Raw genomic sequence first — 19,192 nt, forward strand, 5'->3', positions numbered from 1 at the left:
AACTAAACATATAGAGCTTGATCTTTTTTTTGTAAGAGATAGGATTCAAGCCAAATCTCTTCAAGTGAAACACATCCCCTCTGATTTTCAGACTGCTGATGTGCTCACTAAGCCTTTGGCTACTGATAGATTTCTAACTCTAAGAAAGCAACTTAAAGTAGTTGACTTAGCATCCTTAGTCAACTACCCTCAGTTTCAGGGGGGTATATTAGAGAATAGAGTTAGTTAAGTTTTACTTAAGCATTTATCATGTGCCATTTATCAATTAGCATGTGCTAATTGTTCTGTGCACTGCTGGAAGTTGTTAGGATCAGTAACTGCTTTATGCAGTTACTAATCTGTTTTATTTTCTCTTGTGCTTTCCCTCTATTTAAAGGGATAAGCTTCTCCTCTGTAATCACAATTTTTCATAATAAGATTTCTCTTCATTTCATTATATCTTTTATCTTTTTACAGCACTAGAACTAGATCAACTGCACCTCACCTGAAAACCAAATTCATGAAGCAATGCATTCACATCAGGCTTTAAAAGGTTCTCCAGGATATCAAGAATAACCTTCATGCAACTGCCGACAATATAAGAAGGATTACAGGCATAGTTCTACTCACAAAAATGAACAATACTATGTACCAATAGATAACAGACAAAAACCTGTAATAAAACTTAGGCTGTAAAACTGTTCGCTCAACAGGCACGTCTAGATCAAATTTAAGTAGTAAATGAGTGATATTCGGAGCTGGCCTGCTGATGTTGTCAATTAAAAGCTGAAAACATATAGAAATGCAAACAGAAATTTTGGAAGATCAGACACAAGGAAAGAGGAACCCTAAACAAACAGTCTGCAAGACAAAGACTAACTTGCATAATAAGAATGCCTGGATCATCGGTGTTATTTTCAACTGTCTGAGATTCTTCTGACCGCAACTCAAGGCAGGCTGCATAATCTTCTATCAAGCTGTTTGCAGCATTAGATTTTAGCAATAGCTGAACGAGCCCAACCATCCGAGAGCTGTCACCCCAAAACAACAACATAATAAATACCCATTAAGCTTGATATTCTGTTTGCAAAATTCACCAAATTACTAATCAAGAATAATAAAATGGGAAGGTATTTAAAGTGCCTTAGAATACTCATGATTTTGATAGAGGACTGCTGAATTTTTGGCTGCAAATCATATCTGACATACTCCAACAAAGCCACTATTTGATTGTGATCATGGGAGAGTATAATATCCAATGGCTGCAAGGCAGATTATCAACAAAGGAGATTGCATCTCAGTGAAAGGTTAAGTTCCCATCAAATGACAGTACAATATAACATGTCTACGACATAGTTCTAACAAAGTTCAAAAATGCACCATGCCTATTAATCATGAAAAACTATTTAGCAAGACACGGACGCCAGAAACTTAATGAGAACATTTAATAGATAAATGCTAAATCATGTATACAAGGGCAACTAACAACCTTGACAATGCCTACTTTAAAACTTAATGCTAAACAGTAAGATTTGGGGAAACATGTGAACAAAATAAGACAATGAAACAAACAACTTCAAATACATAATTTGAATACAAAGTACAGACTTATTTCTTTAGAAAATTTCAGTAAGTTACCTGGTATAGAGGACGCCAATAATCAGAAAGAAGCAAATCTTTTTCAAGCACTAGTATTATAATTTCCAGAGAAAGCTGAACTGCATTCTCCAAAAGCTGCCCATATATTTGACTACTGCGTTCAGCAATGATGGAATTCACTCCTGGTAGAAGAATACCCATTATGTTCCGAAATGCAGTCTTACCACTCATGAAATCCTGAAACAATTCAAATTATTTAGCATGTGGAGTAACTAGTAAAGTTAAACAAACATTTCTTTTGAGGAACTTAAACAAACATTGAAAACTAGAACTCATGAAAATAAAAGAGCCTGTATAAAACTCAACATAATGACTTGCAGGGCTTGCTTAGAATCTATTTTCACTTGTTCTTACATTATTCTGTTGCAGTTTCTTTATTGAACCCCTTGATGCAAGTTAGATGTGACATAGGTCCTCGGACCAAATCATGATTATTAGATTTTATGGATTTGGCATGAGTGAAGAGGCTAAAATTTGGTGTGCACGGTTAGAGTCGAACATCGTATTTTTGAAAGAAGGTTTCTCCGACAACCACTTCATTTGCAACAGGATTCAGAATTTGGCATCTATTTCATGTAAAGCATATGGCCTTTTTAATGGAGATTTACTGATAGATATGAAGCTTGATGTTCAAAAGACCGGGATCCTTGTCCTTCATCCTACAACTTGTCATTCTCTATTCATTGGTCGCTCCTGAAGGATTACGAAGCTTTCCTTTATTGATTTTCTCATTGTTCTTGGTTATTTTCAGCTTTTTTTTTGTTTGGTAGGATTCATCACCCTTCATTTTCATTGTAATTTTTCTCTCCTCGATATATTGCTTCTTTATCCCAAAAATAAAATGTGTATAATACTGTTTCTCATTAAGCTAAGTACAGGACCATAAACTTCAGTGACAAGATCTCATATTACATACAGCTTACAAATTCAAGCATAATTATCAAGTTATCATTAGAATAATATTTTTATGTAACAGATAGAACATGCCACATAGTTAGAAAGTATAAAGAATATTAAATCACATACTTTAAGCAATTCTAATACAGGAAGTTGTGTCTGAAGTGGTGATGATTCTTTCATTGTTGAAAGTCGTGACTGGTCAACTATACCCTCAAAGTCCTCATCCTTGACATCATACATAGTTAATATCCTGCAGTATTAAGCTAAATTATTCAACATTCTCCATCTATAATCAATAGATCATACCAGAACATGTCCATAGTTTGAATTAAGCAATCAGTTTCAATCAGCAACAAATATGATCATATATGAACCTAAAGATGCCAACAGATCATACATGTTTAAAAAAGCTTGTTAGCCTCTCAATGCAGATTAGATAAACGAGATAAGAAAATATAGAAAATCCAATTATCAGTTAAGAACTACATCAAAGACAATGAAGGTGTAACCACTCACATGCGAAAATGTTGAAGGCAAGCACCAACCAACTGCCACTTTTCACAAGGATCTGCATAGGCTCGCTGAGGAAATGGCCCAAAAACATGATCATATATGAACCTAAAGATGCCAATAAATCTGGGAAAAGGAATAAAAAATAATAGACTTTAGAGAGCAAGCAAGAAAAGGTAAATAAATTTAAACCAAAAAACAATAACAATAACAAAGATCGGAATTGTACTATACAGTCACTAGTACCTTCGCCCTCTATCACTCAAATCTCTTTCTTCTGCAATAAGAGCATTTATCAAATTAAGAAAAGATATAGTTGAAGGATATTGCTCTCTTCTTGCTTCAATTTCGTTCAATTCAAATTGCATATCATAAACCTGCCAGAATTACAAGTTTACTTGGACATGAGAAAAATAGAGTAAATATTATGAAAGCAAAAATGGGGGAAGGGAAAGTGAGAGAAAAGTAGAGGAACTAATTAATATGTAAATAAAATGATTAACCTTACAAGAAAAAATGAGAAATAAAAAGAGGAAGGTGAGAGATCCCATTAACACTAGTGCATGTCTTCGTCGATCAAATTATTTTCAATATCCTGTACTTTTAGCTTATAGTATAACAGTACTGGTCAAAATGGAAGGAAAAAATGGTGAATAAATGGTACTGTAAAATATGCAAACATAGATTTTAGCCTTTCAATACATGTGTATATAGGATTCAAGCCCCACTTAGAAATTTAGAATAAACATAGTTTATAGCTTTTTTATTCTCTTGATAAAACATAGGCAAGTTTGAAACTTAATTTATCACCATTTTATTATGACAGAAAAATTCATTACAAAGGGATACGACTGCAACATCGGAGGATAAGAAATCTCCACCAAAAAAACTACAGAATAACAAAAACAAGAACATCCAACAAGCTCCAAAAACCAAAGTACAATGGAATTGAAAGTCTAAGCAAATCCTCCTAAGAAAACAACAGAAAACCCTTATGAACTAAGTTGTTGCATCATTTAACAATTAAATTAAGTTTCAGCACAAGTTATGCTTTGTATGTGTTCTGCCATGGTTCAAGTACAAAAGTCTTTTACATTAGGGGGTGTTATGGATATATGAATATAAATCAACTTGAGGTTGCACGTAACAGCTTAAGCTTCAAAGAGAGTTGGCTCTTGAGAGTGTTTATGGAAATAAATTCTAAGCAGGTCAAAAGCTATGACTTGTTTGTAAGACAGATAAACCAACCTGAGTACCCATGGGTTGTTGACTATTCTGGACATCAGTCCCAACAACTACAGGCAGATCATATTGTTCAAGATAGGTCCAAATGCTATCCTTCAACACTGGAGAGACATGAATAAATGTGGCTATTGCATTCCTTAGAGCACCCTATACTCCAACCACAAATATTGTTCAGAAAAAAATTGCAAAAAATTCCCTTGGACCTCCTACCTCTCAACAAAAATAAGAATCCCATCGTACTTTTAACTTTCCAGAAAAAACATTGCAATACAGCCATCATACCTTAAGATATGGGGGTACATTTTCGTAACTAAGAAGCTTGAACAATGGTTCAATATCAGGAAACCAGTTTTTCCTTTCTATTGGGTTCCCATTTTCTACAACCTGTACATACAAGGCAAAGATACGGTTATAAGTGTTGTCCCTTTCAATTAAAAGAAAAATGAAAAGGTAAAGTATCGTACACCAATAAAAGAAGTCAGCATAAAATAACTTAAAGCAAGAAGGTCTAGCCAGTATGCAAAAGCAATAGGCAATAAAATATTTATTTTAGAGAAAACTGTCTTATACTTCAACTCATCCAGTAAACTCATCAACAATCAAAGTTAAATCAGTTAGTTGAGAGCCTGTGCAGAAAGACCTGTAGAAGAGAACCATGACAGTCTCAAATACAAAAGATAAGAATTAATTTAGCCGACAAAAGCAAGCATTGAGGGAAATTAGCATAAGCTCGTGTAGGACAGAAAGCAACTTAACTGGGTTAAGTTATATGGAGAGGAAGGCAAACTGCCATATTATCTCCAAATGAAATCCCTAGTGAGGTGTCAATCAAGTTAACGCCCAAATGGAGCACCAAATAATATTAGCAAATAAGGAAGGCTCAACCAAATTTCCAAATGCTATAATACCCACCCTACCCCCACTCCCATTTTTATTAACCCAGAGAAGAACCCATGCTCTATTGGTGTGCAGGATTGAACAAATTGGTCCAAGATCAACACTCAGCATGAATGTCATGACCTTTATAGCAGACCTAATTAATCTATGTCCCAGAATTTTATACCCCACAGTAAGTCAGATTAATGACAGTCCCGCCCATCACAGACACTTCTCAACACATCACACTATTTTACCATGCAAATGGATAGCTCAGACTCTCAAAAATAGTGAACGAACCAACCTGTTGCAACCATTTTCTTTAACAACATTTTCAGTCTGCTACAATCCCAGACTGGTAGATTGCATATTATGTTTCTCTCTTCTACTTAATTGATTGTGTTATGTCTTTCTCTATTTTAAAATGCTTTTGTATGGTATTTTGGGTGTCTATGAGGTATCGGGAAAACAATTTAAGAGTATCGGAGAGTATCTGAAAAGTATCGAATTTATATATTATTTATTTTTCAAAAATATAATTTCGATACGCTATGGGTAAGTATCGATGAAGTATCAGAGAGTATCGATGTCGGATACATGTCAGACACAGACACGTGAAGAATATTGAAGTGTCGGTGCTTCATAGATCCCAGTTATAAAAAAACAGAATAAGTAAGATCAACATAAAATGACCAAGTGACATGGTATTTCAACTTTTGAGTCAAACCGTTTCATGTTGGCCATTATCAGTGATAGAAAAAGGAGTAATATACAAAAGTTTGAATAATTTAAGAACTGAATCATAATATAATTTAAATCAGCCACTAAGTGGCACGTTAAGTACATTTTCGGGGACCAAAATGCATTGCTCCAAAATAATGTGTGAACAAATGTGTCAACTATGCTAAGATAACTTCTCTCACTTTATTAAACACATTCCCCTTTCATTTTTTAATTAATGAATTGCCTTTCAACTTCAGCCATGAAAAGTGTACTTTTAAGTTTAAAATACAACTGGATCCAATATAAGCTGATACAATAAAAAAGGGTAAAACTAAACCTTCTTCAGAACATTTAAGTATGCCACGAGTGCTTTTGCATCCCCCTCCTGAATGTCAGGCAACATCGCTCCAGCAGTTTGAAGAGACTGTTTGAATTTATCATCATAAATTGTTAAGCATTCAAACAAAGTGCTCCACCCAATTGAGCGGAATGCTTTACCTTGCAGCAACTCATAAACCTTAGAAGCACCTTCTTGACTAGAAGCCTGCAAAGGAGTATCAAGAAATGGCAGAGTATAAGAAAAATTGCAGAGCGAAGTTAAGATATCAAATTTAAGTCAATAAGAAACTTCTTTACCAAGGTGCTCAGCATATTTAAGAAAGTCACAAGTGTTTGGAAGGTTGTATGGTCTTCTCCAGCAAAATTTACAAATGTCCATAATACATCATTTCCAGACAAGAGCTCTGGTTCTTTCTGGTAAGTTGAGACAAAACTCATGATTACAAGGATAAGCCATAAAAGCCAAGCTTATGCAACTAAAATCATTAAAAATATAATCCATACAGAAGCTCACCAACTACATAACTTTTTCACAATTTCCTTTTTTTCCAAGCAGCAAATACATAGACTTAGTGCTTTCATTTGGAGTAAGCACGGCAGCAAAAAACTTAAGAATTGGTATAAAACATGAGTGTTGAGATCTATTCAAACATGCATTGATTGCTTCATACAAGCATACAGACATTACATATATGTTGTTGCCATTTAGTAAAACAGACCTGATAAATTTCGCTCACAAAGTCCAATATTGAATTAAATGTTAAAGCACCCATGTCAGAGCCATGTTGAGAACTTGAGTTCCTGTCCTGTGCAAAATCATGTGATCCAACAACTCGGTATGGACTAAGCACACTCATTGTCCGCTCCTTGGATTCTTTTATCTGCAAAAAGTACATACGTAAACATACGGAGAAAACATAACTCTTCCATATTTTAAAATTTGGAGGGGTCTGGCCACTTCATTCGATTAACCAACCAGAAGTTTGGAAGAGTGCTAAATTTTGGAATGAGAGAGCTTGGTAATGCTTCAGAAAACTCATTGATTTAGATAATGTAGAAACATGGAATGTCCATCATTGCCAAAAAGAAGAGGAATAAGAAAATCCAGGTTTTTGTAAATTACTGAATTTTCTGCATGAGGTAAGCATTATAAATCTTGGTGCCAGCAGACCTTTTGGTGGAGGCTGGCTTTATTTTAGAAAGGTAGTGGCAGCGATGACAAAAAATGGCTTCCTGTTCATAGCAACGAAGAGGTTGTGAAGAAACTAGAAAGGTAACACTGCTAATAAGGTAGGGTCTAGACGAGGGAAGGCATCTCTCTTTAGTCTTCTCAGCCTATATTATCAGAAGCTTATATTTTTTTAAAAGTATTCAAATTCAACATCTCTTGTTAATGTTTCTCTGGGAATGAAACGATTGATTGTATCATGGGTTCAAGGTGCAAATCAGAAGAGTGTAAGGCAAGGAGACGTTCTTCCTTTCTCTATTCAAGTTTTGCTACTAGATGTTCCGGAGCAGTCATAAGTGGAACTGTGAAAGGTGTCAAAATGGGATTGGATAAAAGGCTTTAGTCTCTTGTTTCTTCTGTCTTGCTTTCCTGTAAATCTTATTACTAGAATCTCATTCCACCTTGATAGGCCTATTTGGAGGTCCTTCACCTTGAGGACAAGCTGTTTGCGAGGGTATCGATAGACCCAAATAAACTTGTGAATAATACAAGGAGGAAAGAAGGGCAGCTAATTGGAGAATAGATAGGGAAGCAATTTCTGGCAGTGGACAGCAATTACAGCGGCTTCAAGGTGGAGAGAATGAATAGGTAAAAGAAAAGGCAGTTAGAAGAGAATAAACACATATGAGTTTGGAGGGAAGAATAATAAAAGGAGTAAAGGACAGCTAATGGGAAAATAAATAGAGCAGCCTCTACATTTTATATTTCGCAACATAGTAATTAGAGTTAGGCTCCTTGGTTTTCCTGATTTTCCTACTTTAATATCAGTTCTTGTCCTGCTAATATCAGTTTCTATAAGATTTGAAATGCTGAGATCAAAATTAGAGAAAATGTGAAGACATTTTAAAAACTAGAATCGCACTCCTACAATTGGCACTAAAATAATGCATTGAAAAGAGATGTTAAGGTTCCATTTCATGGGATGAGCATTGAGTAGACCAAGAAGTATTTAACCGATACCCGAGAGATTGAGGCAGATGATATAGGACTAACTTCCAAACATCCTCTTCCACAGAAACATGTTGGACCAGCCATTGAGTTACCTTTGACCAATGACGAAATGACAACTCTTCGTCATTGACAACTGTTGAGTTTGGGCTATGATACCAATAAATCACCAAAAACATACAACTAGAAAACATAATTGAAGTGGCCACTGGCCACATCCACCTGTGAAGCACTAATACTTCAATTTTCTTAACGAATATGCATCTGATTCATATTGGGTATTGATACTTCAATTTGTATACACTTTCATACTCTTTAAAAAAACTTGAAACCTCTCTATACATCCAAATTAGCATGCATACAATATAGAAAGGATTCCATGAATCAGTGGTAAGATCGTATAGCTCTACATAGGGAGCACCAAGCTTCTGCTTATAATTCATGATGATGAGATTAACAACCTTAAGTTTGTTTCAGGGTATCAAAGTTAACTCGTCATTTGATCCTACAAGCTTTTGAGAACGCCTACCTGATTCACTCGGGTGTTGTTTAAATACATGTAAAACTACTCCTCCCATTGCCAATTGGATTTAAGATGGAATCTTAACATGGCCTCATTGCCAAGATGCCTTCCGGAGAGCTTAGAATCGTGATCCATATCCCAGATGATTTTCAGGTTGTTTTACTTTTTCTTCCCATTTTGGGATTTCATTATTTCTTTGTTTTCCTTTTCCCTCCATTGGACTTGCCTCCTTTCAATCACTTTCATTAGCCAGTAGTTGGTTTGAAACCTAGTTCCTACATCTTTCTTTGTTTCAAGCCTCATAAACACACCACTTCCTTAGTCGTAATTTGACATCTCAGTCAACATATTTGACTCACTGCCCACATTGCAAGCAACAACCTCGACATTGTCAACCAAACCCAAATTTAGCTCCTTCTCGCCGCCCACACTACGCCAAACACCACAAATAGTCCCCATTGATCTCCTTGGTTTCCCAAATCCTCCTCCTCTAAATCCATAGATTCAAATCCATCCAAACCTTGTAATATTCATCATTGCCTCTATTGAACTCACATGCACTTCTAGCTAGATAAACAAATATCGTCGCCAGAGGACAAAGGACATGTCGTTCTTGCTTATGCTCATGCGAGCATGTGCCTCACTTCAGATTTGAACCGCCCACCAACTCCTTAACCGCCTTTGACAGGCACTTTTGACCGACTTAGGATACATTTGACGGAACTCTTTCCTAACATTTACAATGAGATTTTTTCATTTTGTGATCCACTTTTGAACTAGGACAAAGGACACACCACCCTTGTTTAGCATGCGACTCAGTTTAGATTTTGACCCCTCACCAATTCTTGAGTCGCCTTTGATCCGCACGTTTGAATGACCCAAGATTATTTTGACCCATACCCTTCCTAACGTTTTTAAGTGAGATTTTTTCGTTTTTTGAGTTGTTTTTGTTGGTTCCTCTCTAATGATACAATTTTGGGTGTTGTCTCCTCATGATTCTAGCCCAAATGCAAATGGTCTTATCAAAGTTTGCAATTCTGTTCTTATTTTGCTTCCCATATCTAATATGTTTTATCTCGAATGAAGTCTGGTAATGTGTCTTTTTTGTCATGTTTTCCTAGATGCAGTACAGTTTCATATTGGATGCAGTGTGGTTGATTTCATCTTATGTTTTCAAACTCAGATTCGTTTTTCCCCATTTAAGTTTCATTATCCTTAGATTTTGTCATGAAGTCTCATTATGTACTTGTCCTATAAATAGGACCATCTTGTACTAATACACAACACTTATCAATATCACATTTCATTGGCCTTTCTCACTCCGCAGCTCCCTAGTTCCTCGTTCCTTTATTTTTAACAAGGGACAACATAGGAAAGAGCTAAATAAGCATTTAATGTTCACTAATCATATTTTCAGGTGGAGTCAAAATATAGTCATTGGCTAAAAACCCTAACTTTTAACAAAACAATAGAAAATGTGAGTGGTTGCCATTGCATGCTGAACCCAAATCCATATATTGAATGCAAAAATGAGGAACAACTCAAGACAAGATGGGAAAGATCATTTCAATTTCCATTTGGTTTTTAATGAAACGGGAATGCAAACTTTCTGCCATTGTATATGAAGATACAGGATATGGAGTAGAGCAGAATTACTCAAGTTTAAAATAGCACAACAGCTCAAAAAGTTAAATGTAGTAATTAATGACAATAAAGTAGTTTGGCTACCAAAACCATATACTACTCGGAGTTGTGCATTTAATACAACAAATATGCTTGTTCAATAAGCAGGTGGGGGGAAATCAACTGACCTTGTCTCTGGCAAATGAATTAGACAAGAAACAGGTGATCAGCTTGTGCAGATAAGCATTATACATGTAGATCATATCTTCATCTTCATTCTGTAAGACAACAAGTAGATATGTAAGAAGTATTCCGAATATGTATAGAGATGAAAAGCTCCACTCAATATATAATTGAAATAAAATTTAAATATTTAAATATTTTAACATCTAAATATTTCTACTAAGGGTGGCATTCCACACGCAGATCTAGATTACATATATGAAATTATTTCTAATACATGGGTAGAAAATCATAAATTTAGGTGCACAGAGGTCAAAACAATGAAGGCTTCGAGAATATAATCTCGTCCAAGACTTTCCCAGTGGGATTGGAAATTGGGGCATCACAAAGACCAGAACATGAGTTACTATAAAAAAACTGAAGTTTGATGCTCTAAGTCTGTAACTCACTATTACTTGGGAAGTTAATTTTAATAATACTGTGGATTAATTAATATTCCACCAAGTGATCTCAATGGACATGTAGAGAGGATAGAAAGGTTTCCAAGGGGTTATTGCATAAGGAAGGTAAAGTTACTTTAGAATTCTTCTCAGGTTTTGATTTTACAATGCCTGGAAACAGCCTCTCCATTTGTAGGGATAAGGCTGCATCATCTACCATCCCCAGACCCTACTAATTGGGAGCCTCATGCCTGGACAGACCTTTTTTATTTTATAATAGTCAACATGTTTTTTCAGAAGCAAGTATCTTCTCACATGTAAGAGTGGTGGGGCATGTTCTCAAATTGATTTCTTACTTAAAAGGAAATCTGATAGAAAGCTTTGCTTGGAATGCAAAGTCATACTTGGAGAGAGCTTTACGACCCAACATAGAGTTTTGCTTATAGCTGTAAGGGTTAAGAGTAGAATGGACATAAAAGGTCAAGATATAGTCACAAGAATCAAGTAGTAGAAATTGAAGTGTGAGGACCGAAGGAGCTTCCAACAAAGGGTTTTGGAGATAGGGTTTCGAGTGGCACTAGGAAGTGCTAACGATATGTCGGATGGGATGATCACAAGAATTAGGAAGATAACAATGGAGATAATATGTAAATCTAAAGGCTTTGGACAAAACACTAAAGAATCATGGTTGTCGGACAAAACGCCCAAGATAATGTTAAAGTAAAAAGAGAATGTTATAAAGCATGGTCCTTATGTAAAAATACTTAAAGTTGGAGAAAATATAGTAAAAAACTAAAAACCATAGGCAAAATGATTTGGGATTGGGAAGTAGATAAATGGATATTAGTCCAATTTCTAGAGGCGAAAGAAAGTCAATAAAAACCATAGGAAAAATATACATGAAAGATACAGAGATTAATACTTTGCCAATAAACATAATTTATAATAGAGCATTATGACATCATTCAATTCATATAGCCGACCCCAACCAATGGAACTAAGGCTTGGTTGTTGTTGTATGTACCATTCACTTAATATTCCCTTGCTCAAAAATTTAACTTTTAGGTTCTAATTCTAGTTTACCTGTTTAAAGTGCAAACTTCTTCCGTGGTTAAAGTACATAGACTATAGACTTTTCATGGGGTTTTCTGTAAAAGATATGCATAGGGATAGACAGCTTTACTCCACTCGTGTTTTCACTTTAAATTTGTTGTTTATTGAGGATTCCTTATCCTACAAAGCCCTTGCAATTTTCTACTCTCCATCTATTAGGAATAAGGCTTGGTTGTTGTCGGATCTCAGTGAATTGCTTCTTTTATAGATAAAAATACATCAAAAATATATATCATGGCAAATTAACCTGGTAAGAAGCTGTGTGAAGAATTTTGTCCAATAAAAATTGAAAACTGTTAGTTGAGAAAATGACATCCAAGCATTGACTGAGATAACCCATTTCATTTGATGAACCACTTAAAACAGTCTCCCTCACTGCAACACCATCTTGTATTAACATCAAATGTACCACCCAAGCAAGCCTAATGCCACCAATGAAGCCTTCAACAACTGGATCATTTCCTGTGGCCATTACCTTAAAGCATGCATGGACACCAATAACATTCCAAATTGATATCAAATGGTTAATAAACAATAAGTACACAAAAACCAAAGTAATTATTTTATAACGTACAAGTTCATGAAATTCACGTCTGAAGGAAGCATCAGAAGAAAGTATAGATGCTTTATCCGGCACTGTACTCAAACCGTCTGAAACAAATGCAACCACAAGAGCAAAAAGAAGACTGAAGGTAATCTGCAAAAACATAAAATGTGAAAATTGTGAGAAAACAACACAGATTTTAATTGCAGAAACACATCTGAGTCAACAACCGAGTGCAGCTTCATACTGATGTGGCAGCATGTACACGTTGAATACTTAAATTTAATTCTTTCAGGAATTAAGCTTACCTCCCTTTTTAAGAAACCAAAATAAACAAAAAAATAAAAAGTACATACATCCAAGAAGTTATTCTTCTTTTCACCACAGCTAATCTAGCAGTAATTTTGACCTAGAAAATATAAAATAGTTGAACAGAATTGGACATGTCTTTTTAGGCTTGTGTTCATTGTTTTTGCTTTAATTTTTATGCAAAACATATTCTTCATTTTTTATGCAAAACATGTTTGACTGTTTGAATGACGGAAATTACAGTTTTAAAAATCAAAACTATAATGCTCCATAAAAAAGGAGGAAAAACGCTCAGCAAAAGAGTACAAAAATGTACCTGATGTTTTACCGTGGTATTGCTCACACTGACTTCGGAAGCACAATCTTTTAAAACAGAAAAAATATCCTTCACATCCTTTGGACCTGAAAAACAGATTCTCAGATCCCTAATCATTAAAGTATTAAGAAAACATAATCTGCCACAGGATAGTGGGATAGAACAGTAGACCATGTAGCACTTTAGTAGTCACATTAACTTATTAGTAGTCACATTAACTTATCAGAAAATTATATACAAGAAAAGCCATAATACATACTTGTCCGAACAACCAGAACTGAAAGGACAAGGCAATGTCCAATAATAAGTCTTTCTCTAGAGACCACTGCCCGCCGCTCCACAAGAGAACCTCTTGAATCAAGAATGTAAGGCTCACACTGGGGACCACCCAAACCAGAAGAGTCTTCTCTATTGAGTTCCTACATTCCGAAAACATATTCTTTAGGGCAATTAAGGTTCAAATTCAAATATAGAAAGGTCACTCCCCTATATCGTACATCATCCAAATGTTATGTCATACCCTCTTAAACTATTGAGGAGTCATAAAGTGGTCAGATGATTGGGGTGAGAGGTTTAAGGAATGGAGTGATAAGGAGGTTCAGGGTTCAAACCACACCCACTAAAAAATAATAACATTTGTCTATCAAAAAACATACAGTTTCTTTTTTTTTTCTTGGAAAAATCCAAATGTCATATATAAATGTACATGATATATAATAGAGCTTTATGCCGTTGTTCAATCCATTTACTTGACCCCACCTAGTGGGAGTGAGACTTGGTCATTGTTCTATTATGTATAAATCAAATATTCTAGTGAAGATCAAAAAATGAAAATCACAGATCTTAAAGGAAGTGGCAATTTGGCAATTCTATGCTTGAAGATATTTTTAATCATGTTAAGCTGGGAGATATTTATGAGTTATGCTTATGCACATACTGCCTCAGAGCAAAGCAACCAATGAATGTATGTCCAACATGTGATTATGTATAAGCAGCCAAACTCAACAAAGAAACAATTGAGCATTGATATCATTTATCAATTACTAACAGTATGTCAAGAGTTATGAACATAATCTTTGACTCAATTTGTAATAAAATACCCACGCAAAAAACACCTTCAAGTGATTTGCAAGCCAATGTGGAACCTACAATAACCAAGCTTTAATCTCACTAAGTAAGATCAGCAAACCAATATGGAACCTATCAACATAGTTTACCAGTTCAAAGATTAAATTTGCACCATTATAATCAATTTAAATGTTAATCGTTAAGTCCGACTGTGTGAACTTAAACCGCTTAACAGTGTTAACCAAAAATAGGATGTATTGTGTAACAGCCAAATAAACATTCAACTATCTGAAGGAACAGCTGTAAATTCTCTGACACTGGTGTGCCTCTCCTAGAGGCTGACAATTAGAAAACAAACGAATTTCAAAAGGCTTTGTCCTACATCAGAATTTAACCTGGAAGGACAGAACAATGTAATAACTTCTCATAATGCAAACCTTGATAAGAGAAATCAACCGCTGTCTTAGTCCAGAATTGATAAGATGTTCCAGATATTTCTGAATGTCAACCAATATTTCATCTTCAAGACCCTGATCAAGCACCACAGCCTGTAAAGGAAACAACACAAAGCTATTATAAGAAAACCAAAAACAAAAACGCCCAAGTAATGACCTGATGAACCTGAATGATGCCCTGGGCAGGAAGAAAGTACCCTTAACAGCAAATGGAGGGATGTTATCAGATCTCTTCTCTCTGTATACCAGAGCCCCGCTGCAAGCCGTAGAATTTCCAATGGTCCCCTTCCCATTAAGCCCCACTACAGATTAAGTAAAAGTAAGCAGTTGAAAAATTAAATATAAACAGATGTATGTCTGCATGTATAGTGGCAACAACCTTCGTGGTCCCTCACTCTGATTAATAAATTAATTACTACATACATACTTACATTATATATATTTATCCTTTTAAAACTATTTTCTTCACAAAATACAGTTTCCAACTCAGTTTTCATTCAACTTTGGTTCAAACTTAAAATAAATTTTAGAGTTTATATATATATATAAAGGAAGAGGAGCAGTCTACCTCTTGATTAGCTGATACAAGCAAGCGAACGCAATCTACTTCATTGAGATGGAGATCATCACTCAATTTGAGTGCCTGTGTCTCATAAAAGAAAATATTATAAAAACTGAAAAACAGGGGGAACATATAAACTTGTGTGATAGCTTCATGACACTGCTCTAGAACTCAGCACCACAATTACCGCAGAATGTTATTAGTAGCAAGAAAAACATCTGTAAAACTGCAAAGTCATTGTCAATATAATCCTAAAGACAAAAGAATCGTAGGAAACTATAAATAAAAGAAAAGGTTTATCAAAATTGAACTTAAAGACACAAACAAGGTTAGAAAAATTATTGCATGCTTATAGCATATCATTTCCCATGGTATGAACATGCTAATTTCCTAAAGCTTGAAATGAAATATACCTTTTAAACTTGATATAGAAAAAATTGATGTATTATTGCATATAGAGAACATTACAATTTTGATGACCTGACTTGCCTTAACAACTTATTGCCAACCCCATTAATATACACATGTAAAACCAGATTTGATTTGACAAGGAATTAAAACAAGTAGTGTTGAGAATGTTGAGAAACTCAAACCAGTAAGGGTTAGTTTGGGAGTTGGATTTTCGAGGGAAAGGGAAGACTTGGGAGCCATGAAATACACTTGTGAGATGACTCCCAAGCCTTCCCTTTCCCTTCCTTCCCCTCCAAAATTCAACTCCCAAACAAATCCTAAGGGATTCTAATAAGAAACTTAGGAGAACTACACCACAAAAGCTACCTATTGTAGTGAAACAGCCCAAGGCCTTATAAACCCAATACTTCCAAAGTGGGAAAGTCCCATACCTTGCAATTGGGTCCTAATATCCCACATCGCTCTGCAGCCTCGGCGCCTACTGCAATGTTGGCATCAATACACGCACAGCTCGTTTGGAGTCTTGAGGCATGCTAGAAACCCATACTTCCAATGTGATAAAAATCTTCGGGAGAATCATACCACAATAGCTAGCTATTGTAGTTGGAGAGACCAAGGCCTTATAAATCCCACTCTAGAAACCCATACTTCAAATGTGGGACTCAAGTCCCATAACAATTGGATCCTAACAGATTCTACTTAATGAAGTCCCACATTGAATCGGAATATGAGCCAAGAGTCATTTATAATAGTTTGGATGTCCCTCTCCCTTATGAGCTAGCTTTTGGGTGTACTTAGGTCAATTATAACACTACTTTGTTTCCTTGATTTTTTATTCATATTAGAATTCTCTTTTATATTGATGAAAATTCATCTCCATTGAGTTACTTTAAGGACTATAACTGTGTATTTATAAAGGCATGTAAGGATACAGAACAAGTGCCTAATTTCGATTATTACTTATACACCAAGCATCATCTTTTACAATGCTGGTGCAAGCAAAAAAATCAACATTATATGTTTCAATTATATCATTTATATGCATTTAATGATTCATTTAGTAGAGAAAAGGCAAAGATTGCAAGTAGTAACAGTCAAATATTATCTTAAGAGGTTCCCATTCTGCAGGAAGAAATTATAAATTGCTGCACATAAAATACAAACATGCATAGCACTTATAAACCTAGATCCTTCGTCACTTGCATGTTGTGGTCCTAGTTTTACAATTAAATTAGGATAGTGATTCTCTCAGTTTTGGTATATGTCCATAGCTTTTTTTCACTTTGCATTTCTTACAAAAGCAGTAGGCATCGAATACTTGAAAACAATCAGTGTGTCCATGTCAGACATATATTTGTGTCAGACACTTTTGGACACTCCTAACTGTATTTTACTACTATCACATAATGTTTTAATTTTATATTGTTTAAGATAAATATCCCACAATAATTAGAATTTTATTATATTTACTATGACTGATTCCAACTTCAAAAATAATACTTCTCTCTTAATTTAAGATATGTGTTCTTATTTAACCTTATATTAATTTTATATCACTTTTTATTACAAAAAATTATATCTAGTATAATAGTCATGTTTTATCCTATAAGTTCTAAATCTCCTGTATTCTAGTGTCTGTTATATCCATGTTTCTTATGTTCTTAGGATCAAACTAATATCTTATACAAGGAACAAAAAGAGACATATAGCAAGCATTCAGTTAATAGCTAGCATTCAGTTAACAGTAAGCATTCGCATTGACTGACTGAGCGCGCTGTCGCCTCCATCCATTGAGGCTCATCGAACCAAAGCTGAACCAGAACTCTTTTGTCCCTCTCGAAGTGTTGTTCGTTGAAAACACTAGAAAAAATGTTTCTTTTTTATTTTCTTTTTTTACATTATTATTTGTACTGTTGTACAAATTACATATCTGATGTGGCAAACTGTTTGCCACGTCATCAATTAACAGAGATAGTGTAACAGCAAGGACCAAAACCAAAATTTTAAACACAAGCTCTGCACTTTGTCTAAACTACATACACAAAACATGTTAATTTCAAAGAGTGAATAAAAATAGAGAAAAGGAACTCACAATTTGAACATCCTGGTCATCAAGAGTGATAGGCGAAGAATCGGGAAGCCTAACTGATTTAGACTGAACTTGATTTCGATCAGAGGACTTTGGGGTCTAAAATCACACACAAGAAAATCAATTTGGTAAAATAGCATTAAAATACATTCAACAACAAGAAGTATCACTGAAACTAAAAATTAGCATGTGAAATAAGCTTTCAAGCTTCTCCACAATTGCACACGAAAAAATCAGTAAATACCTACATTCATTAATAGGAAAAATTGGCAACCAAATTAGTCACCGATGAATGAAAAATCTCAAAGAATCTTAAATTGCAGTCAATGTAGTATATGATAAGAACTAACGTGTCCCTAAAAATTTGTCCTATAAGGAACTACCGAGTCGAAATTTATCATGAGTTCAATTTTTCATGAACTAATTTAAGAGCTATTTTTTCACAAAGATAAATTTAGCTATTCACTAAAAAAACAGTGTGAACGATATTTAAAGCAAAAACAACAATAACGAGAAGAAAATGAAACGAATGAATGAAATGGAGTACCGAATAGGAAAGAAGAGATTGGAAGGAACTTGAAGAAGTGCGAATAGCGTGCAAGAGTTCGACGCGTTGCGCGGCGGTCGGAGGCGAAGGTCCGAGAAGCGTTGATTCAAGTGTGGAGAGGAGTTGCTTCGGAGAAACCATGGTAACACGGTGCAGTGATGAAACAATGTGAGAGAGGAAATGAGAAGAAGGGTTTGGTGTGGTGTTGTGGGGCGCTGGCTCAAGGAGAAGATGGAAGCTTCTTCAAGGGTCTATTTGTCTAGGGCGGGAAATGAATGAGTAGGGTTTTGGTGGAAAAATGTTGGAGATTTACCCTGTTTGGTTTGCAAAAGGAAATAAAAGTGGAGGAAAGAAAAGTTGATGGAAAAAAATAAGTAAAAAATGTGGTAATTTTTTAGTTGTCTAGTGTGATAGAAAATAGAAAGAAAATAAAGATAAAATAATACAATTATTAATAATGATATTTTTATATCATTAAGAGTATTCAATCACAATATGAGTAAGTAACAAATCTCTTTTATAGTTTATAAATGTTTCACAAAAATTAAATTATTGTCTTTTTTATCTTTTGGTGGATCTAATAGGATTTTATATCATTAAAC

The 19,192-nt window shown here is 34.9% G+C and overlaps 1 protein-coding gene across 7 annotated transcripts in view; it reads right to left on the reverse strand.

The window, feature by feature from the left end:
- The window catches only part of LOC109328187 (nuclear pore complex protein NUP205-like), a 47,795-nt gene extending 28,899 nt beyond the window's left edge, over positions 1 to 18,896 (reverse strand). For 3 of the 7 annotated variants that reach the window (XM_019561520.1, XM_019561519.1, XM_019561518.1), the window contains exons 1-23: positions 18,591 to 18,896; positions 18,047 to 18,142; positions 15,550 to 15,624; positions 15,179 to 15,283; positions 14,964 to 15,074; positions 13,718 to 13,877; positions 13,459 to 13,544; positions 12,864 to 12,986; positions 12,537 to 12,764; positions 10,742 to 10,831; positions 6,951 to 7,112; positions 6,529 to 6,645; positions 6,230 to 6,436; positions 4,576 to 4,677; positions 4,297 to 4,440; positions 3,295 to 3,425; positions 3,055 to 3,174; positions 2,665 to 2,788; positions 1,618 to 1,815; positions 1,123 to 1,241; positions 860 to 1,010; positions 653 to 765; positions 485 to 566 (exon numbers count right to left, since the gene is read on the reverse strand). In XM_019561520.1, coding sequence (XP_019417065.1) covers positions 485 to 566; positions 653 to 765; positions 860 to 1,010; positions 1,123 to 1,241; positions 1,618 to 1,815; positions 2,665 to 2,788; positions 3,055 to 3,174; positions 3,295 to 3,425; positions 4,297 to 4,440; positions 4,576 to 4,677; positions 6,230 to 6,436; positions 6,529 to 6,645; positions 6,951 to 7,112; positions 10,742 to 10,831; positions 12,537 to 12,764; positions 12,864 to 12,986; positions 13,459 to 13,544; positions 13,718 to 13,877; positions 14,964 to 15,074; positions 15,179 to 15,283; positions 15,550 to 15,624; positions 18,047 to 18,142; positions 18,591 to 18,731 — 2,985 coding nt within the window. In that variant the 5' untranslated portion in view covers positions 18,732 to 18,896. Of the gene's footprint in view, positions 1 to 484; positions 567 to 652; positions 766 to 859; positions 1,011 to 1,122; positions 1,242 to 1,617; positions 1,816 to 2,664; positions 2,789 to 3,054; positions 3,175 to 3,294; positions 3,426 to 4,296; positions 4,441 to 4,575; positions 4,678 to 6,229; positions 6,437 to 6,528; positions 6,646 to 6,950; positions 7,113 to 10,741; positions 10,832 to 12,536; positions 12,765 to 12,858; positions 12,987 to 13,458; positions 13,545 to 13,717; positions 13,878 to 14,963; positions 15,075 to 15,178; positions 15,284 to 15,549; positions 15,625 to 18,046; positions 18,143 to 18,590 lie in introns of those variants that run through there. The other 4 variants (XM_019561521.1, XM_019561523.1, XM_019561524.1 and 1 more) reach the window with 4 other exon arrangements.

The sequence above is a fragment of the Lupinus angustifolius genome, chromosome LG15, assembly GCF_001865875.1.
Source record: "Lupinus angustifolius cultivar Tanjil chromosome LG15, LupAngTanjil_v1.0, whole genome shotgun sequence".
Classification (NCBI taxonomy): domain Eukaryota; kingdom Viridiplantae; phylum Streptophyta; class Magnoliopsida; order Fabales; family Fabaceae; genus Lupinus; species Lupinus angustifolius.